The sequence below is a fragment of the Hermetia illucens genome, chromosome 4 (assembly GCF_905115235.1).
Source record: "Hermetia illucens chromosome 4, iHerIll2.2.curated.20191125, whole genome shotgun sequence".
In the NCBI taxonomy this organism is placed as follows: Eukaryota; Metazoa; Arthropoda; class Insecta; order Diptera; family Stratiomyidae; genus Hermetia; species Hermetia illucens.
The window spans coordinates 123,682,566-123,705,517 of record NC_051852.1 but is presented as its reverse complement, the minus strand read 5'-3'; the positions used below and the strand labels follow the sequence as shown (position 1 = coordinate 123,705,517).

General features: G+C 41.9%; 1 protein-coding gene and 1 long non-coding RNA gene across 3 annotated transcripts in view; one reads left to right on the top strand and one right to left on the bottom strand.

The window, feature by feature from the left end:
* Positions 1-22,952, bottom strand: part of LOC119654801 (RNA-binding protein fusilli) — a 307,177-nt gene that overhangs the window by 76,324 nt on the left and 207,901 nt on the right. For both annotated transcript variants that reach the window (XM_038060355.1, XM_038060354.1), the window contains exons 5-6: positions 14,208-14,297; positions 13,870-13,924 (exon numbers count right to left, since the gene is read on the bottom strand). In XM_038060355.1, coding sequence (XP_037916283.1) covers positions 13,870-13,924; positions 14,208-14,297 — 145 coding nt within the window. The remainder of the gene's footprint in view (positions 1-13,869; positions 13,925-14,207; positions 14,298-22,952) is intronic.
* LOC119654802 lies at positions 5,256-6,091 on the top strand. The gene is made up of 3 exons (XR_005249848.1): positions 5,256-5,338; positions 5,409-5,924; positions 5,988-6,091. It is a non-coding gene; the product is annotated as an uncharacterized LOC119654802 (long non-coding RNA).

Below are 22,952 nucleotides of genomic sequence, written 5' to 3'. Positions count from 1 at the left end.
TTCAAATTTGAAATTTAAAATTTGAGTTGTTGTGAGTGACTGCTTTGCCTCGCAACCTGGCGTGGTATTTTGAGAGGGTGAGAGGAGGGGATTGGAGTCGGTGATACCTATCCACCATTTATCGGTTTAAGTCTATAATGGCTGCGTCACATGTCACTCCTACTCGCCTAGGTTCTGACAGTCCCGTGTACCATGATGATTTTGCTAGGCGCCATTACCTTGCAAATTCCAAAAGCTTATTGCCCTGGGGTTATAAGAACATTCCCGAAGGCGTCTTTAAAGGTGTTGTTAGGATCCATGATCACATGCAGATGTAGGTGAATATAGAGAGGGGGTATTAATGAACGAACGAAGGTAAATATTCTTTTAAGCATTTATCCCAAAATACTGTCACCAAGAGATAGATTGACAAACAAACTTGTAGGAAACAATTACTGCTTAAACTAGCATATGTAAAGTGTTTTTGGACCAAGGAAAAGCACTTTGAGCCAATAGAAGCACTGGCAACTTTGTTTAAGCCTAATCAAGAACTGATATAAGATCTTAGTTGGTAAATTCATAAGCCCCTTCAGGACAAATAACCACTAAGGGGAGCCGGGAATAACAGAGAGTTGTACAGAGAGACTGTGACAAAGTAATGAAATCTCTACACATATTTTAGAAAATGTCATATATTGATTAATAGTGGCAAAATATATTGAGAAGAATATTTAATATCTGGAGGAACGCTAAAGAATCTAAACGAAGGTCACATTTAAAAATTTGTGTGGGCTTAAAATCTAATTACCGGCTGGGCGGGGTGGTCAAATTTATTCCGAAATAAGCGGTTTGGGTTCGAGTAGTGAGCAACATTGTGAGCGGAAAATGGTTATTTCAGCATACAGATTAAGTGTGCAGGAGTGTATTTAGGACAACATGTAAAGAAGCAATGAGTCATAGCAGAAATGATACCTATGGATCTACCAGTGAGCGAAACGTTCTATCTTTAACAGAAAAGTAGTATTTCCAAGAAGCCACTAGGAAAGGGCTATGCGGAAGAAGATGTGATAATTCCTGAAAGGAACTGTTGTAACCGTACACTGAATCCCGACAAGGAGAATTAAATCACCACCTAACACAATTCATTACATTATATAGAAAATATTTGCATCGCTTATAATTAAATGAGTCCCCCGACTACTCTGAATGCTCCGCTACAGTCTGTGGAGAGATCAGAGGATTGTGGCAAGCACAATGATATCCGCAACACAAAGAAGCCCCACGGACTGAATTAAGCCTAGAAAGTGCATCCGCAACATAAACGTACTAGGGTAGGTCTGACTCTCTCTGCGAAGAAGTACTTAATGATAGGCACTCGAGGGTAGAGATGTTTTTAATGAGTGTGAATCCCGCGGACTGCCGGAGGCGGAGGAGTGTCTTTCTAAGATTCCCGCCTTCAACCGCAATTTGTTTGTCTGGCTATAAGACTGGCTGATATATGGTGGTCAAAGGGTAGTATAGGTCCCAGGACGAAACGTGGATTGGTACCCACGATGGAACATAAAACCTCGGAAATGCCTGCTGAACCAACACCATCAGTTCTACTACCAAACCCTATCTCCACCTCCACGTGGTGACCGCTGGGAGCTCTTTCTTAACGAACAGCTGCAGACGGAGAAGGATGAAGGCGAGTCTCCCGCGTCTAAAAACAGGACAAATTGAACCAACTGGTCCTCCAGGTTGGGGGTTGGGTAGGGCTAACAACCCTATACCGAAAACAACTTGTTACGAAGCCACAACAGGACCCTCGGACTGGACGGATTACACAACGATGAACCCGGCAACGACAAGAGCGTAACGATTTGCGCATTTTCTCATGGAACGTGCGCTTCCTGTACAGAGATGAAGCTGATGAGCAGCTGCCGATACCCTGTCCCAATATAGGGCTGACATAACAGCGTTACAGGAGATGCGTTGGACAGGGACCTTTTTCCTGTGGAAGAGTCGCTACACCATATATTATAGTGGCCATCCAGTAAACCACGTGCTCGGAGTAAGTTTCGTAGTCAGCCAAAAAATGAAACCTGCTGTTATTGGCTTTGAAAACATAAGCGAATGGCTATGCACTCTGCGCTTGCGAGGCAAGTTTAGAAATATAAGTCTCATTAACGTTCATGCCCTTACAGAGCAGACTGCAGAGTCGGGAAGGAACGAACCCTCGAAGCCTGTCCTAGATATGATATCAAAATTATACTTGGGGATTTTAACAGCCAAGTAAGGAAGGAGCCCGTATTCAGGCGATACGTTGGCTCCCATAGCTTACACGGAAATACAAATGACAACGGACTGCGGATTATTCAATTAGCAGTGTCACACGAAATGGTTGTTGGAAGTACCTGGTTTGCGCGGAAAGCGGTCCACAAACATACATGGGCTTCTCCAGACGGAACCTCTTTCAACCAAATTGACCACGTGTTGATTGAACGCCGCCACCTATCAGCCTTGATGAATGTCAGAACATATAGGGGGACCAATATAGACTCATATAACTATCTCGTTGGCGTGGTGCTCCGAGCTCGAATAACAACACCACTCAGAATCCCCTCTGACAATCAGGTGAGAGTTAACACTGAAGCCATCCACAACACAGCCCTCTGCGACACCTATAAGAGGGAAATGGATGCCGCAATAACCGCAGTCAACAGAGGACCTGGATATGAAGCATCAACAAATAATTTTCACAACCACCTGAAGAACATTATCATTGATACGGCCACAAACATATTTGGCCCCAGCCGCAAAACGAGTCGGAACGGCTGGTTTGACGATGAATGTAAGCTAGCAACGGAACGGAAGAATGCCGTATACCGAGTAATGTTACATTCTCAAAGAACGCGGGCACGTGCAGAGACTTATCACGAACTCCGTCGAGTGGAGAAGCGATTTCACAGAGGGGAAAAAAAGCCAAGGAGAACCAACAAGTCTGTGAACTAGAAAAGTCCAGGGAGCAACCGCACCAGGCGCAGAAGTTTTACCAACAAGTCAGCAAGATGAAGCCTTATACACCTCGATGCTCATCCTGCCGAGACAACGAGGGAAATCTGATTTCCGACAGAATGGGCATATTGGAGCGATGGCTTGAGTACATTGATGAACTACTGAACAACCAGAACATCGGCGAGTTGGAGGTCCCGCCAACTGAAGACGACGGAGAAATACTGTCACCACCAAGTTTAGGAGAAACGGTCCGTGCAATTTATCGGCTAAAAAATCATAAGTCGCCAGGAGCCGATGAAATTACAGCCAAATTAGTTAAATATGGAGGCAACCAGTTACACCAAGTGGTTCATCAATTTATGCTCAAGGTATGGAACAGCGAATCAATGCCTGACGATTGGCAACGAGGCATTATTTGTCTCATACATAAAAAAGGAGATATCACACAGTGGAGCAATTATAGGGGTATCACGTTGCCAAATACCATCTATAAGATATTCTCCTCTATCTTGCTAGGCCGGATAGCCCCATACGCTCAGAACATCATTGGCCCATACCAAAGAGGCTTCACTCCAGGCAAATCAGCAACAGATCAGATTTTCTCTCTGCGGCAAGCGATGGAAAAACTGTTCGAATATGGACAACAGTTGCACCATCTATTCATCGGATTTAAAGCCGCCGAGAGGATTTGGTATCCCGACAAAATTGATAAGACTGACTAGGCTGACCCGAACCAATGTGCGAGGCCAGATAAAAATAGCAGGATCACTCTCAAGACCATTCGACATCAACAACGGTCTACGAAAAGGGGATGCCCTATCATGCGTCCTCTTTAACCTGGCCTCGAGAAAGTGATCCGTGATGCTGAGGTAAATGCAAGAGGTACGATTCTCTTTAAGTCCACCCAACTACTGGCCTATGCTGACGATATCGACATCATGGGAAGAACCACCCGAGACGTACAAACTGCCTTCATCCAGATCGAGCAGGTGGCAACTGTCGCGAGATCTTGGCCTGCACATCAATGAAGACAAGACAAAATATATGGTGGGAACGTCAGCACCGAAAACCAACCAACCAACAACAACAAACCGCACTGGCCAAACGGGAAGAATAAAGATAGGAGAATTCAACTTTGAGTCCGTTGACAATTTCTCCTATCTAGGGTCGAAAATCACAACCGATAACAGCTACGATGATGAAATCCGCGCACGGTTCTTGTCGGCCAACAGAGCCTATTTCAGCTTACAAAAAATATTCCGCTCGAAACGTCTCACCATAGGGTCAAAGCTCTTACTGTACAAGACAATGATCTTGCCAGTCCTCATGTATTCCTCGGAGACTTGGGTTCTTAGCAAGAAAAATTGCGTACTCTTGGCCGCGTTCGGGAGAGGAATCCTCCGAAGAATATTTGGCCCCATATATGAGGATGGACGATTCCGTAGCCTACATAACGACGAAATCTATGAGCGATACCATGACCGTCAGGTTGTGGATAAAATCTGGCTCAATAAGTTATGGTGGGTGGGTCACTTAATCCGTATGGATGAGGATGATCCCACCCGGAAAGTCTATAAGGTCAATATATATGGTAAAAAAGGAAGACGAGGCAGACCCTGCCTAAGATGGAGCGATGGCGTAGGCCAGGACGCCAGACGGTTTTTAGGGATATCGAATTGGTGGACCTCGGCGCAAAACCGGGATGTCCGGAGTTCCTTATTAAGGCAGGCCTGAACGATGATATATGATAGTTCTGGTAGGTACACTATAACAAAGGAAGGGATGCAATAGTTTCCAGGACGTAGTACGATTCCCCTTAAGTAGTATTTTGAGGACAGAGTTGAGGAGTGATGAAAAATAACATGCAAAATCGTGAAATAAAACAGGTCCATGAAGAAAATTCGAAAGCAAGGAAGGATATTCATGGCTCCAAAGTAGTGAAGTATTTGGCCGGTGTACTTTTCACTTCTTTCCAAGAGATCAAAACGATAGAATACGTCTCGAAAGATAAGCAAATCCCTCGGCATAAAATCTTGTAGTGACCGCGGCTTCGCGACGGAAGCGGAATCTCATTCGCCTTTTTCTGAATTAATTTGCTCAAAAAATGCATTCTATAATGTGCAATTACTTTAACTTTCGCAGCAGATTGCACATCATTGAATGCATTCGGGCGAATTAATCTTGAGAGAGGGGAATGATTTGCAACATCCGTAGGAGAACGCGCATGTTGCTGCAACAAGAACTCTCGGAGTTCAATCGAGTTTAAGGTGAGGATAGCGGCAAAAAGTTGGTTGGTGTAGAGTGGAGTTGGTTGGTTTGTTGGTCTCCCGAATTTCAGCTTCGGGCATTGATTGGTTACCAGGTAAGTTTTCTTTTCAAAATTCTTATAAGTAATATACTGGCTTGAGGAATTCATTCTATCCTCATAACAGTGGATTTTCTTTTGGTGAGACGAGAATTGAAAAATGCCGCGATTCTGAGAGGAAGTTTGCTGGCAAATGATGTCGTGGAGGCGTAGTCGGAAAATCAGGGAATTAGTTTGATTGAGTGTGCGACATCAATAGAATATCGCATTTTTAGCCTCCAAGAGGCCGGAGTGTGTACAAAACATTCACGCATGGGTATAGACACGTTAGTTTTGTACTAATGACACGGGAGGGATCGAAGAGGACTCCCCATACATTCCCGAACGTGTCGACCGAGCACTTTGATGGAGCTTCAGTCTTTGCGGGCGGAACTTCACGGTCAATTTGGCCAACTTTTTAGGTTGCTGTGATAGCTCTTCCCTCTAAGTCATCTTCGGCCATATAGGATAGTCGTTTGATCATCCTATGTCCCTTAGGTTCATTACAATCTGTTGAGTGCCAAATAAGTGCGGAAATGTTATATGTACGTATATGTATAGATCCAACATGCCACCCTCGAATTTTCTCCTATTCTGTCATAATGTAAGTAGTCTTGCTTTCTTAGGAGTCGTCTATAGAATTAATATATTTTATTTCAATTTCTAGATTTCCTTCACTTGACTATCCACCAAGAAAATTTCTTCATTGCATGTAATGATTGTGTATCTTTTATATTGTAAGAAAACGCGATGAGCTGAATAATAAGTAAAATACATATGAATAACAAAATATGAAAATTGCTTGCATTTGTAATCAGGGAAAATTTCTCGAATTAAATAAAAATAACAATTTTTCATTACAAGTTGGAATTGAAGAGAAAAAACTACAAGCGCAATCTGCAAAAAGTACAACATCGAATATAATGGGAAGAAGAAAATATATCTATGTAGTTACATATTATTGTAGATTAGATTGATTACGCAATGTCGTTATAAGACATTTCGTGTCAGCACGCAATTTACGTGCATTGCGTCGTTAGATGGTTGCAAGACTGCAAATTCTAAATGCAATTATATAGTAGCTGATATTTCTATGATATTTCTAACATTGTCTTCAACTTTTTTCTACTTCTTTCTAGTTTTCCAGTCAGAGATTTCTAGTCAACCTGGAAATCGTATTAAAAGTACATTACAAGTACAGTACATTGGTGCGGAAGGAGGAGACCGTGTACATTCAAAATTGAACTATTAAAATCGTTTTTACGTATCTATTTTTTTCAACCTGGTCCTCAACTTTAAAAATACGTCGGTCGGTATCAAGGAGTCAATTCCTATTTGTTTTGAATATTTCGAATTTTGATGCTGTCAGAAATATGTTATACTAAGGATTTTTGCGAAGTACGGTTTCCTTTTTTAGTACAAGGAACTTGAAACTCTCACTCGGATCTTTTAGAGCTTGTGCGCTCCGGCCCTTTTCAGATATAGATACTATTACATGAGCATTTGACATACCATTATTGACAGACCAAAAATAACTTCGTAATGGAGGAGTAGAGCCCTATTTCCCTGGTACCGTCAGCGTCTCCATTTACGTATTATACCAAAATTTTTCCTAAACGCGGTTGCTAAAAAGTTGTGTTGTTAAAGAAGAATCGTGTATAAAAAAAATCTCAGTTCTCTTCGATAGTTGCTTCGGGGAAAAGTTCAATAAATAGGCATGAATTTTTGGCTCAAATGTAGACCAACCCTTTAGAAAGCAATGTGTTCAATGAGCATGCAATGGGTAATATGTTTCAAAATGTTAATCCTTGAGCACTCAGGTAACTGAAAGGATGCAGGGGGGCAACAGTTAGAACTGCTGGCCAATGCAGCTCGCTTAACAATGTTAACGATTACTTCCTTCTCCACTTATTGGAACTTGGAACTTAAAGCTTTTGTATGTCTCGCGTTCAGTCCTTCGTGGAGTATAGGACATCCTTTTGTTGATGGACCTAAGACAACCAGAAAGCTCTAAGCCCACCAAGTTTTTGGGCAATTAGAAAAAGCGGGAGAGATACCAATCGGACGTGGGATATACTAACGTAACTTCCTCTGTACTGGAGCTCACCATCAAGTTCAGCAAGGAGTTGCAACTGTGTAGTGTAATGGAGAATATAGCTGGAATGACGTTGAAGGTATGGATTTGGGTGGCGCATATAACTACCCCAGTATTTTGCAAGTAATAAAGGCAGCTGCTGCGACCATTGCTGGAATTTGAGTAACTTTCAGATCTAATCTTCAAATTAATCTAATCTTCAAAATAACGTTCTGGAAAAATGAATTCTTGATTATAAAAACTTTATCATTGCGGTCCATATATACGATTTTGGCGTGATACTGTGAAGGAACAGTCTTTTAGAAATATTAGTCGAAGACCGCTTTACGGTTTCCTACCAGGGCAAATAGCCAGTCGCTGCCTCACTTCTGCCCGGGGAGCAGCTTGACGAAGCGGCTCACAGATATTAAGTGGTCCTTTATATAATTCGCAGAACACGACATAATTGCGAATTATATTGAGCGTAAATCCGCCGAAACTTTGGGCCAAAACTTGACCAGAACCGAACATATTTGTTTAAGGATTGCGGGGTACTAAGTCCGCTACCACTTGATAGCGGACCGGACCGGACTCTTTTAGAGTCGGTAAATAGAGAGGGGACGGTTAAAGGGCAGTTCAAGTCCCATGGCGAAAACATGGATTAGTACTCGCGATAGAACACGAAGCGTGGGAAACGCCTGTTGAACCAACAGCAACAGCTATCTCCATTTCCATGTACTTAGTGATCGCTGAGAAAAAGCCCAGACGGAAAAGGCAACTAAAAACGGGCAAAACTGTAACAGCTTGCCCTCTAGGTGCGGGGTTAGGTATGGCTGATAAATCCTATATGGAAACCTACATGTTGTGAAGTCACAGAAAGGATCCTCGAACTGGACTGACAATGCAAGGGTGAACCCGCCAAAAAAAGGTAAAACGATTTGCGCATCTTTTCATATCCCCATTTAAATTTGCTTGCACGTGGCGTCTGCCACTTTTCGCAGGGTTGGGGAACTGCAATCCCCAAATTCCACATCGACCGTGTGTATGATGCAGCTGTCGCTCAATACTGGGGGAGCTATCTTGTTGATCGGACGGTAGGTATACTAAGTAACCCGTCTGAGAATATTGTTGAGAATTGAGCTGCTATCAAAAACGCTTCTTTCTCAGGTGGTATGCATGGCATCGGCCACCTCCTGAACGGGCACTATAATATCTTCCTGACTGCCAAATTCTGGAAGCGGATCCATGAACCCAAATCTTTCGATAGTCCTGTGAAAAACGTCAACGTTTTTCCCAGAGAGTGGAAGAAGGTAATGATCATTAAGATTCCAAAGAAAAGCACCCGTTTTGAATGTGACAATTGGAGGAGTATCTGTGTACTCCCAGCCATTACAAAGATAATGGGTAAAATAATCCTGGAACGCATCAAAGAACACACCGATCCCTATCGTCTTGCATTGAGCAAATCCCCTCTTGTTTAAAATTTGGAAATGCAGTTACCTCAACACCAAAATCAAGTTGGGACTATTTTATGCTAGTGTTCTTTCTATGTTACTTTATGATAGAAGCACATGGAAAGTGAACCACTGTTGATAAAAAACTAGAAACTTTTGTCAACACCTGTCTGCATCGCATCGTCGGGGCATGCTGGCCTGGCACCATCTCAAACAGAGAACTTGGTCGGCGCACAGGCTTGGCACTCGTACGCATTGTGATCAAAGGCGGAAATGGCAGTGGATAGATCACATATTAAGAGATGGCAACAATTACATTAATGGTAATGCCATGCAGTGGAATCAACTCTCCCAAGATGGTCGACCAGTACCGCACTTGGCGAAGAACAATAAAGGACGAGTGCAGGCGTTTCAGGAGGTCCTGGGGAGAGCTGAAGCACTTATCAGGTGACTGCGACTGATGGCGCGGAGATGTGGTTAACACGTTATGCCCCACCAAGGGGTGAATGGCAACCTTATAATAAAGTGCTGATTTCACTGCTGCCGACATAGACCGGCTTCTTAGAGGATAGTTTCTGTGCCATATATTATAGGGGCCATGCAGTAAACGATGTGCTCGGAGTAGGTTTCCTGAACAGCAAATGAAACTTTCTATAATTGGCTTTGGAAACATAAACGAATGACTATGCACTCTATGCTTATCGAACCCTGAATATTTGCTGCAGGTATGACGTCAAAATTATACTTGAAGATTGTAACAGCCCAGGTGATTCGTCCGCTCCTATAGCCTGAATAAAATTGTCAATGACAACGGATTGTGGATTATCCAACTAGCAGTGCCACACGAAATAGCCGTTGGAAGTACTTGAATATATAGAGGCAGGGATCGGTATCTCGTTGACGTGATGCTCCTAGTTTGAATAACAACGACACCTCAAATTGCTTCCGACAGTGAGGTGAAAGTGAACACTGAATCTTACAATCACAAAGGCTGCCATAACATCTACAGATGGAAACGGATGACATAATAATGGTAGCTAGCAGAGGTTCCAGGAACGAAGCATCAACGAATGGTGTTCACAACCACCAGAAGAACAATATGATTTGCATAGTCACAAACATGTTTGGGCTCAGCCATAATAAAAGTCGGAATGACTGATTCAATGATGATTGGGAGCAAACGATGCAATGAAAAAACGTTGCGGATAATGAAGTAATTCCAAAAGAATGCGAGAACGCGTTGTAACTTAACATAAACTCCATTGAGAGGACAAGCGGTTACGCAAACAGAAAATGGAAGTCAGGGAGAACCAGCAGTTCTGTGAACTCGAAAAGTATAGGGAGCAGCTATACTAAGCTCCGAGATTAGTAGGATGAAGCCATATACACCTGGATGCCCGCCCTGTCGAGGTAAATAGGGAAATCTGATGTCCAAGCGCGCAGGCATAAAGCGATGATTAAGTATGTGTATGAACTGCTCAACAACGAGATTATCGGCGAGTTGGAGGTTTCGCCAAATGAAGACGAGAGAGAAACGCTGCCATAAACAAGCAAAGAAGAAACAGTCCGTACAATTTATGAGCCTAAGAATCATAAATCTCACTCGTCAATAATGGAGAAATTACTTTGCTAAGTAGCTCCTATAACATATTTTTTGCTACCTTCCCAGGCTGAATAGCTCAATACGCCCAAAATATTAAGCCCATACCAGGCTTCTTTACAGGCAAATTAGCAACATATTAGTTTTCTCTTTCTGACGGTTGACGGAAAAATTGTTAAAATAAGATTATCAGCTGCACTATCTTGTCATCGAGTTTAAGGTCACCTATAATACCATAGGGTAAAACTGTACATGGCCGTGAGAGAATTCTGAATTAATAAATAACTGATTGACTAGGATAACCCTGACCAATAAACGATACCACGCTCATCTGGTCGGGAATCGTGGATTCGCCTGAATAGGTTGCGGTGGGAGCGTCAGTGTGGATAAGGATGACTCAATCCCTTCAAATAAAGCGATGGTGTAGGCCAGAATGTCACGAAGCTTTTGGGGGTTTCGAATTGGTGGACTTCAGCGCAAAACTGGGATATTTGGAGTTCCTTTCTAACTCAGGTTTAAACCGGACCCCGGTTGTTGGACCATTACTGGTAATGCTGAAGTAGAGGAGTAAAGATAAGTTTGACGTTTGAGTGAAAATTCCGCACTGCATATAAATATTCTCTCTTCAGCAATTCAAGGTACCGTTAGCAAATGAGATACTATGTCGAATGAATTTTCAGTCTGAGACTGATTGGGTTGAATTGCTGTCGAATTACTCCATTGGTACCAATGATAGTAATAATGAACGCTGGCCCAACAATCTATATTGGATCAGGGCCTTGAAGTGTGTTAAAGCACTTCATTTAAGACCGTAAAGGTACACTATAGTACATTGTTGGAGGCAATGTGGTCAGCATTGCGTTTGCCTGGGATTATTACCCTGATTTGACTGAGGTAGCCATTCACAGCTGAGTCGAGAGGGTTCGTGGAGATTTTTACTGTCTATAAGTATGTCGGCCAAACCAAAACCAAGTGGCCGAGGAGAGCCTCCATAGTGATGGCACCGGGAGACGCTGTACTCATTTTGGCTTGCCGGCCGTGATGCAGTAGGCGAATGCTCCAAAGGCCTAATTAGGGCGATCAGACCCGAGTCTGCACGGGAACTCATCAGAAGTGGCAAATTGGTCACGAAACCTTACCATGGGAACCGGGATAGCTCCTGGACTCTCATACTTCGGGTGAACTCCCGTTGTATGTGAGTACAGCTCGGTTATTTGCGGTAGTCCCCCTAGTGGGAGTTTCACGGGGGTTGTGGTTATGCTCAAGCGAGAAGAGACCTTCGGGCCTTGGCGTGGTGTTGCGTTTCAGCACGGGTACCGTACTCCTTAGTTAGTAGTTAGTTAGAGATCTAGGTATGTCTTGCATCCGCCAGTATGAATGCTAAGCCATGCACTTGGTATAGACTGGTACCGCTGTTGCTTGTCTCAGCGGGGCTCTGATTGCGGTCACAAAATCAATCCGTGTCTTAAGAAGACCGTGTGATTAAGTCGCAAGACAGGCGCTCGCGTTAAACCCTCAAGGAGTTAACAGTCTATAAATATGTGAAAATGGTAAAATTCTCTTAAGTGATTACTTGCCCAGCGAAAAACCATAAATGAACTGCAATGAAGGGTCAAAATTCGCTTGTTTGACCTTGGAAGGCACACTCGCACAAAGGGCAGCACAGATACAGACATCTCATCGGACGTGTCTTTGAAGAGGAGAAGGGAAACCTTAAAAACCAGAAGTGATTTATTATGTGGAACTTTCACAAAAGTCATCCATAAATATAAAAATCAATTTACTTTGGAAATGAAGTTAAAGAAACCTTCCTTTCCTCCTTTGAAACTTATAACAGATTTTTGGGTCAAACGTTGAAATATTGTGAATGTAATTGTGGATTGAACCACAGATAAGATAAAGGTAATACAATGTAATGAAAATTTAGATTCTAAAAAGGTTAGTTATCAAAATTAATTTCTGGTCAAACCAAGATCAATAGAAAAGTGTGTCTGGCGTCTCGACCTACACCATTGCTCCATTTCAAGCAGGTTTTGCCTTGTCTTCTTTTTCTACCATAGATATTGCCCTTATAGGCTTTCCGGACAGCAACATCCTCATCCATATGGATTAAGTGACCCGTCCACCGTAGCCTATTGTGCCGGATTTTATCCACAATTTGACGGTCATGGTATTGCTCATAGATTTCGGCCACGGAATCGTCCATCCTCATGTAGGAGGCCAAAAATTCTTCGGAGGATTCTTCTCTCAAACGCGGCCAAGAGTTTGCAATTTTTATTGCTAAGAACCCAAGTCTCTGAGGAATACATGAGGACTGGCAAGATCATAGTCTTGTCCAGTAAGAGCTTTGACCCCATTGTGAGACGTTTCGAGCGGAACAGTTTTTGCAAGCTGAAATAGGCTCTGTTGGCTGACAACAACCGTGCGCGCATTTCATCATCGTAGCTATTATCGGTTGTGATTTTCGACCCTAGATAGGAAAAATTATCAACGGCCTCAAAGTTATAGTCTCCTATCCTCATTCTTCCCGTTTGACCAATGCGGTTTGATGTTATTGGTTGGTTTGTTTTTGGTGCTGACGTTACCCAAGATCTCGGGCCGCCTGCTTGATTTGGATGAAGGCAGTTTGTACGTCTCGGGTCGTTCTTTCCATGATGTCGATATAGTCAGAATAAGCCAGTAGTTGGGTGGACTTAATGAGGATCGTACCCCTCGCATTTACCTCAGCATCACGGATCACTTTCTCCAGAGCCAGGTTGAAGAGAACGCATGATAGGGCATCCCCTTGTCGTAGATCTTTGTTGATATCGAATGGTCTTGAGAGTGATCCTACTGCTTTTATTTGGCCTCGCATATTGGTCAGGGTCAGCGTAATCAATCTTATCAATTTCGTCGGTATACCGAATTCTCTCATGGCTGTGTACAATTTTACCCTGGCTATGCCACCATAGGCGGCTTTCCAGCAGGCAGCTTTCAATGAAACCAGAAAAAGAAAACTCAAAAATCGAATACGTGATGAGGGAGCAGACATTTTATAGCAATGTTTACTGAGGTATCAACAGTGAAAAATAAACGAAGGGATGCTATAAAAATGGTTTATCATGAATAGTAGAAGTTTGGGGAATATTTGCCAGCCAGTGATTGGACAAAAAGGTATTGAAGAGAATCTTGACTAACATTTTTTAATGATATTACCCTATTTATCGCATTTATAGTAATTGTGTATGGAAAGAACTCTAAAATCCTATGGTGTTATCATTTAAAAAGTAGAACAATAATTTTTCCATTTTGGAAATGCAAACCAGAAATTTGAATATACGTATTTAGTCGCCCTGAGTGCCTACTCATGAAAGCAGGAAAGCAACCTAAATACTATAGTCACTTAACTGAATAACTTCAGATACTTCAGAAATTTACTCACCAAATACCAGGTTCTAATGTCAAGTTAACAATTTCATTTGATTCAAATTTGTGACCTGCAAAATAAAGATAATAATCAATAAAAATTTCATTCATAATTACACGCAAAACTGGTCGACCATAATATCCTTATCCATATCAATCTCAATCAATCTTTTCAAAATTTATTTTTAGCTCGCTGATGACCATTTTAAATTTAAAGTTTTTTATGGCAATGATAGTGAAAAGGTTACTCTACCATGAAATGCAATGGTAATACTAGAGTATATTATAACAATGTTGACTATTGATCAGGACAATGGATGAATATGGGAGTTAGTTTTTGAATTTCAAAATTACCAGCAGTTAGTAGGGCTTGAATGACCGTAACCATATCACGAGACTCTTTGATGTAGAAATCTGGATCATCGAATGATGTTAAATCTAGCTCTGAAATAAAAAACGGGAAGTAATTAGTTAAAATAGTTATGAGATAGCAGCCTTTATAATATTTTGTCATTAGCCTTGAACAGGCTAAACTATGTATATATATTTGTATCTGAATATTTGGGCAAATGATAATGGATTTTTGATGTTCAGTACAACCGCTGCTTTTATTTGCTATTTATGATTTGCTAAAGGTATGCATACATAATCATATATATTAAATCTGTGCAGCCAATTTTTCTCCTAGTCGACTATCAGGGAGCAGAATAGAATGCCCGTAGAACAACGATAAGGTTATACAGAACTTGGAGGAGAACTTCCATTAGCTTGGTTTTCAGGGTTCTTCAAAATTTTTGATTATACACACACTCACAATATAATATCATCCCTTTTTAGGCAGCTAGCTTCCGGGAATGTCGCTCTGTTAGCTCGTAGGACTAGTAGGTCAACTGCATTAAGAGGGGTGGATATCCATACCAAAATTTATAAGTACTCCCCTTACAGGTTTAAATGGCACCAACGCCACCAACGTCAAAGGGGCATTGAGCAGGTCTTTTCAGTAATGAAATTGGTTCGTTTAAAGTGAAACCAGGAGCCAGCAGAAACGTAAAAACGACTCCACAAAAAAAAAACGAAAGAGGAGAAAAAATCATTAGCAGGGGATGCAGTAATTTTGAAAATAACAAGCAAAAGCTCTTAAAAGGCGAAGAAAACTGAGTAACATTGAGAAAATTAAAGTATGAAAGGGAGAAGTTGTAAAATGACAAGAGAAAAATGAAAACTTTCACGAGGAATCTGATAAATGACAGGATGAGAACACCCGTAGCCAAAGTGGAGAATGATTTGAAAATGAAATATTGAATTAGAGCGGACAAAAAACCGGAATAAAAAGCATGTGATGAACAATATAGACTCCACCCCTATTTACAAATTTTAATTTGAAACAATTATCTCGAGCAGTTGGCTGGCTATTGCCATCTATCTATAGATCCCTCCCCTTCCACTTTTTTCTGACATAAAGGAAACATGGACTTGATGATTTATATGTTCGTCATCTCATCTCCCAAGATGTCAGCCGGCATCACTCCCGAGATGACAAATGTTGCATCATCTGAGACGGTCCTGACGGCAGAATAAAGCTTTATGGCTGCAGTTCTGTAGACCACACATAGTTTGTGGCCCTCGATAAAATATGTAGTGCCTTCAAATGCATCTTGCCAGAGCAACAGAAGAATTCTGAATGTTCTGCTTAAAACTGAGTTTTGCATCTGTATTAACGGCCAAGCATTTGATGGCTAACTTGGAGACGATGATATACATTTTTCTTATGGCACTTGTTGCTTGAAAAACGCTTCCTTTTTTTCCGCAAGTACCAGTTTAGTGCTCTCCACCCGAGCCATAATAGCACTGCTTCACTTAAGTATAACCCAGAAACCTCTATATTCTTTGCAACTACAAACAGTGTCATATCGTCGCCATAAACCATCAAAGAGGCCACCTCCCGAACCAGAAAATTAAATAAATTATTGTGCATTACCTATTATATTCTACAACAGTTCCCCTAGTAGGAATCTCTGTAAGTCAACCGTGGAGACAACATAACCCTTTGGTTCGCCATCGGTGTTATACTGGAGACTCCGTTCATTTAATTAGTTGTCGACCATAGTAGTGAGATAGTTGGTGTGCCAACCGCCATTGGGGCCTCTATATAAGAATTATATTAGCCGAATTGACAGCATTCCTCATGTCCATGGTCATCGTTATGTATGATAATATTCGCTGCCATCCTTGAATTGCATTTTCGGCCTAGTCAGTAACCAATTCGATGGCATCAATTACATGTTGGAGATACCAATCTTCCGAAATTGGACATTATTCCGAACAAAGCCCTCAAATTGACTGCTAGGAGCAGGTCCAAAGGTTGACCAGTGTATCCTAATAGTGTACGGTGGAAAGACTGTTTCCTGCCCAGTAAAAGGGAGAGAAGTTGCTCCCTCAATCTATCGAACTACGAAAATCATAAAAACCATCTGTTGCATCTACTTTATATCTGTTTTCTAGACACTATAGGAGAAAGGGTAACATACATAGGCTGCTCTAGTTCATCGATCTTAAGGGTGATGTATTGGAGTATTACTATGAGTTTGCTGAATCCGTTCCACACTCGACATTATTTGGAAAACTTATGTTGGACTAAGAACACTTTGCGTCAAACTGGGTGCTTCACGTGGTTAATCGAAAGTTACCTTCAGAGAGGTTTCACTGGGATGAGATTTTGCAGGAAACCTGCTGATGAGTATAGTTGCAAAACATCCCGAAGGCATGTATCGTGACTACAAATGGTCAATTTTTAGACCTACGGGACACAAATACGGAGGCGCCTTCATTATAAGTTGCTTGAAAAAAAATGTCACGAAATTGTCTCAAAACGGGTGTCAAGCTGACCTTCCATTTCATATCTTGTAAAAAAGATGAAAAGTACACCCTTCAATATGCCGCGCCGTTGGGTCCGGAGCATTGGACAAGATTGTGAACCAGAAGAAGCTAAGTTCGGAGTTTGGTATTGCGAACTTAGCTACTTTAGTTGAGAGGGTGTACGCAGCTTATGGGCTATCCAGACGGACCTTTGCTCTGACATGGGGACAAAGGCGTTGCTATCATTGGGCCTATGTTCGCTTATTCATCTGTAGTGTGTAGTGTTAAAGTGAGGCAAAAGGGTTTACTACACATTAGCCACCCTGCAAAGAACTCTGTGAAAGAGTATTACCAGTGCCGTGAGCACCACATTCAGGGCACCTCTAAATGCATTACTCAATTTGGAGGCCTTGGAAATATATTCAGGACCCTGCAATGAGATCAGCTCGTAGACTTATTCGCTTAAATCTATGGGTAAATAACGGAAGTGAGGGGCCTTGAGCATTGGAAGAGTTGGTGGAATGCCTTTCGAGTTTCGAGTCGCCAAACATCTGTTTAGTAGAAGATGTGGTTATCCCCAAACGTAGAGAAAACTGGGAACCCCCAGAAAAAAAGCAAAATAGGGTTTTAGAGCAGAAGTCTTCCTATCGAGTAAAAATGAGAAGAAGGCTTTTACCTCGGGACAATATGCAACAATCTTCAGACTTAAGTGAATGTGATCCTAAGAGCGACAAACTGGGTTATTAACAAGCGGTTGAAAGTCAAGCGCATCTCAATCTGAAGCGATAGCCGGGCTGCACTGAAGACGTTGAGTAGTCATGTGATCACCTCGGAAATTGTTCAAAAGTATCGAAACCGTTTGAACTTTATTTCAAAATTCAATACCTCTAATGTCTTAGCAAAATAGGATTCAATTTCCGACATACCCAGACCAGAACCAGAAAAGGGGTCAAAAACTAGGAAGAAGCTTGCAATAATTTTATTTATTTATTTTATTTTATTTAATGAGGACAATATACAGAAAGCAAATTGCTTATTACATATTGTCCTCAGAGAGAGGAGCAAGTGAATGGCTTATTTTACGCTTAAAGCTAGAGGGGGAAATAGAGTCAAAGGACCCAAGCTGTAGGGCATTCTAGGAGCGGCAAAGCCTCGGGATCGGAGAGTGAAAGTAAATCTCGTGTTTCGCGAATGGTACATCAAAAATGTCCGCACTACGTGTGTTATGAGACGAGGCGATACGGGAAGTAATATCCGAGTTGGCGGAGCAGTCCATCAGACAATTGCAGAGTTTGAAAAGTATACACATATCAAGGAAGATATGGCGTTTCAGTAGGGAGGGGAGATTGAGGGTGTGGAGTCGGATAATGAACCCGTGGAAGGTTCTTTATGTAAAAGAGGGTCCGAGTGAATTTGCGTTGTACAGCTTCAAGAGCGCGGCAGTCATGGATGCGGTAGGGGGACCAGACTACACAGTAATATTCAAGGATGTTTCTGACAAGGGAATTGAAGAGTGTTAAGGAGGGCTAGATTGAGGTAAAGTCGGAGTAGGAACGTAGGATAAAACCAGACGTTTTGGAAGGTCTATTGATGATGTCAACGAAGTGGGAGTTGAAACGAAGTTTATCATCGAATATTACACCAGGTCTTTGAAGGAGGTCAGTAGTGAAAGGGGTTGTCCACTGAGAGGATAGGTGGCAAACACAAACGGACTAAATTATCAAGGTTGGACTGCCAGAGAGCACAGTTTAACGGAGACGAAACAGAGGCAAACAATTTAAGGTCGTCTACGTAAAGCAAATACGGGCAGGTGAAGATGGAGACGAGGTCATTGATAAAAAGCAGGAAGAGTAGGGGGTCAAGTATAGAGCCTTGGGGAACACCACAGGAAGGAGAGAAGGAATCAGATGAGTGATCATGAAAAGAAACTTTGCAGGAACGGTATGAGAGATAGGAGATGACTGAGGGAGGGAAGTCTAGTAATGAAAGTTTAGAGAGGAGAATGTTATGGTCAACGGTATCAAAGCCTTTGGAGAAGTCGGTATAAATAGCATGTACCTCCTGTCACGAATTCAAACATTTAGCAACAAAGTTGGTAAAGACCAGAAGATTTGAAGCCGTTGATCTATGTTGCACGAAACCATGCTGCTCTTTGACAATGAGGTGACCGAAGTGCGCGGTCAACCAGTCATAGAAGTATCTTTCCAGAATTTTGGAGCAAGAGAAGGTAAATGGGGAAAGTAGCGTTCATTTAGTTTTTGTTGTAGAGGGAGGGAAATGTGTTTTCTACAGTTAAGGAGGAAGAGATTAGAAAGCCCATCGGGGCCAGGTCCGACATTGGGGTCAAGATTATCAATGAGGAACTCAACCAAGGAAGGCGTAAGGAGAGGAATGGCTAGAGATGCGGAGGAGTCTGTAGTTATGAAAGGTGTAGGAGGGTGGAGGGCTCGAGGGAGAAAACACTGAAGAGAAGTAGGTGCGAGAAGGTCGCAGGATTGTTGTGGGGAGTTGGCAGTGGAGTCAGCGAAGCTGATAGAAGATGGGAGAGATTGAGTTGCATTACGAGAATTGCGAGCGTGAGACCAAAAGGGTTTTAAGTTACCGCGGGAAAGGGTGGCTTCGACGATCAATAGGTACATTTTACGCGCTTTTCTGACCATTGACTTCACAGTAGAACATATGTTATAGCTTTAAAGCGAGCAAGGTCGGCATCATTCTTATAAGCCCGAAACTTCTTCCGCAGTGTATGTTTCAAGCGAATGTTAATAAGAATTTCCGTTGTGAACCAAGTTGGGTACGAACTTAGGCAGGGAGGGGAAGAAGGGACATAACAGGAGAGGAGATCGGACAGGATATTGTAAAAGGTGACTAGAGCTTGATCACACGGTGAGTTGCTTAATATATGTACCCAGTTGAAAGACGCTAAAACTGAGTTCAGACCGTCAAAATTGGCTTTGCGGACGTTGAACTTAGCGGGTTTACGCTTGGTTTTGGGTTTTGAACGAGACAGTTCCGCTTCAAATTCAACCCCGGGGTGGTGAGCGTCAGTTTTGACATACGGTAGGTAATCATTGGTTGAAAAGGAAGAGATCGAGAGTGCGGCCCAAGGAGCTTTTGGTGGTATTGAAATTCAGGGCAGAGCAAGTGTACATCAACGAAGAAAGTCGGAGGGAAGAATGGGAGAGGTTGTTGGAAGGAATTGGAATGCTAGGATGATTAGGCCAGTTGAGCATGGGGTGGTTGAAATCTCGGCAAAGGAAAAAAGGTAGGGAAAGGAATGACAGATAAAACCTGAATACTGCTAGATACACCTAAGTTTTCCCGCCAAAACAAAAAAAAAAAACATATGGCAAAAGCTATCCTGTCGAAAAGCAGGAAGACTTGCAGAAGATTTTTTGGAACACTGACTGGCGATAATTCACCCCTGTTCAGCTATGTGAATGCCCCGTCTATGAACGCATCGGATATAAGATCTTTGGTGCTCATGTGCACCAATTGCAGCTGGTTGCATCACATTCACTAGCGGAAATCATCAGTATATAAACATAACGTAACGATTTCGTTAGATGTGGAAGTTGAGTACAATGAGCCATTTCGTTCTGAATGCTGAGAGTCTATGTTTCTCCCTCACCTCAAACTCACCTACACACATATATGAGCTCTGACCCCACATTGGGCGCCATTTATAATAAGTTCCGAATAGCACGAATTGATCAAGAATCCATTAGATAATCAAGAATTCGCATCTTGATAAGAAAAGGAACTTTCTAGTATACAGTATAGTTGATCGGAACCTGCTCGCAGCAAGCTATCTATACCAAACCCATTTGAATGAACCGGATCGCCGTCTCCTATCGATTTTTAGTAGCAACATAAAGCAGTTTTTTGCACAAAAGAATTTAAGATTGTAATTCTGGTACTGATAAAGACAATAGTTTATGAAGGGGTTGAATTTTAGGCAAGAGACTCTCTCAAAAATATTAAATTGATTACATTGGGATAGAACGAAGAAGTTGATGGATTGTGTTATCATTAAGTTAAATTGGCTTCCAGGACTGATATCTGGAGAAATTCATATTCGAAAGTTTTCAATTCACAAATTCTTTTAACTCACGTAACATACTTCCATTCCATCAAATAACGGTTTACCAATTTTTTCGGGCACACGGATGAATTTCTGACCAAACTAATCGCCGAAGCTATGATTACCTTTCAACCAGACAAAACCGTAATCAATCACAACGAACCAGACACCCCGCATACAAAAACCCGTATGGGCATTTTACAATACATTTCAATTATCACTAGATCTCTTCCACTATAAACTTTGCATCATAATCACATCAAACATAATCAGAGAAATTTATAATCACAATACGCTCCAGGCCAGAATTAACCAAGAACCTGATGCAAAAAGTCAGAATAATAAAATTTAGAACTGGTGGCACCAGACCTATATTTCAAGCTTCACCACAAAAGTCCGATATTGTTCCCGAACGAGTATACGAGGTAAACTTTCCTTTTCGTTTCTTGTTCAATGTCTTCACCAAATTTAAGGCCTTAGACTAAACACACCGGACGAGATGCTAAAGATCACAAACTGCACCACAACAAAACGATGAAGAACTCCGAACTTCTTAAGAACTCGCACTGTTCGTTAAGGGGTGGTTTTGCTCAAAATTTCAAGGAATATTTTGGTGGTGATAATGGAGGAGGATGGGGGACAGGAAAAGAGATATTGGGGATGTTATATTCCTTGTTAAGTTTCTATTGAAGAAGGAGCAAATTAAAGGTGGTATCGGGAGATGTTGATAGTAGATACAGTTAAATTGTGGGTCACACTGTATAATCCTTAGCCTCCACTGTGGGCAAGCATCATATTTTGTGAAACTTCAGTCTGCTCCTATTCACTCTCGTCTTTCACAACGAAACCTCCCCTTAAGTCTGCATCAGCGGGAACTAAGGTCCGCTGGTATTCTCCATATCACACCATCGGACTCCGTTTAAAAATTCTAGCCACGATTTTGAACCCGTATCGGAGTATCACTCTGAACTAAGCGGTATTTGTTTCTAATCTAATTCCCGCGACTTAAGTCAAAAGACGTGCAAATAGTTTGCATTGCTGTTCTTTCCGAGCGACATTTCTTAATAATTGTTTACATGGTTCCCCCATCTGATACTGAAACGTCGATGAAACCTGAAACAGGTTGCTCATTATTCACGCATACGTAGTATGACTACATCAGAAATTTGTAAAGATGACTCAAAGGTTGGCGCTAGATGTTTTCGAAATGATTGGAATTTTAAATGGAAATTTGAGCATAAGATCAGGTTCTTAGATGAATATGTATGATATCAAGATATGTATAAGTATGTAGGTGACTACTGCGAAATTGAGTCGGAAATGCCATCTGTTGGGATTTATTGGAGGACCCAATATAGGTTATCGCATGCACCTTCTCTGTGAGAAGAGACTTTGACCAGTTTATTTCAGTTTACTTTTACATTTAGAGGCAACTAGATCTGATTAGATTCTGTTCTATGATTTATCTCTCATCTTATAATACTCTCGCTGAATCAGAAATGCGCGTTTTAAGTAACTCAAAACCATCGTGGAAAAGTACATCATCGTTGGTACCATGACATCAGTTGCAATGGGATAAATTGCTAGCAAACACTGATCGCAACATATCATTAGATAGGAAATGATCCAAAGGTTCATCAAGGCAACGATGGCTTAATACGTTAGGGGGTAATTTAAAAAACTCCCGACTTTACCCTCACCAACCTTTTTCCAGAGGAACCGTCCCCATTAAATAGTTTGCAGTCGAGGTAACTGACTATATTCAGAACCGCACTGATACCTGGTCGCCGTAGTGAATAGATTGGCCTTACTGTGCTACGGGGGGCTATGATACTGCAGACCTCCTAACCCCCATACTCGTGGGAATCATATGATTAATACAGTAGAAAAAACAACAAAACAAACTACAAACAAGCAGGACCTCGTATCGTACACACACTGACCCGCCAGACGAAAGCACATCTCAGCAATACTCAGCAATGTCTGAGATGAGTATATCCAGCGTTAAAAAGAAGACAGGCCTTAATGTCGCAGGTGCTAAATGGTATCTGCGCTACCTGAAGGTAAGTCTGAAACCAGAAGAGATTCTTAAGGAAATTCAGGGCAGACCTTAGCCTTAAACATCACAGCCAAGAAAGCGAGAAACAGCAGGGATCAGT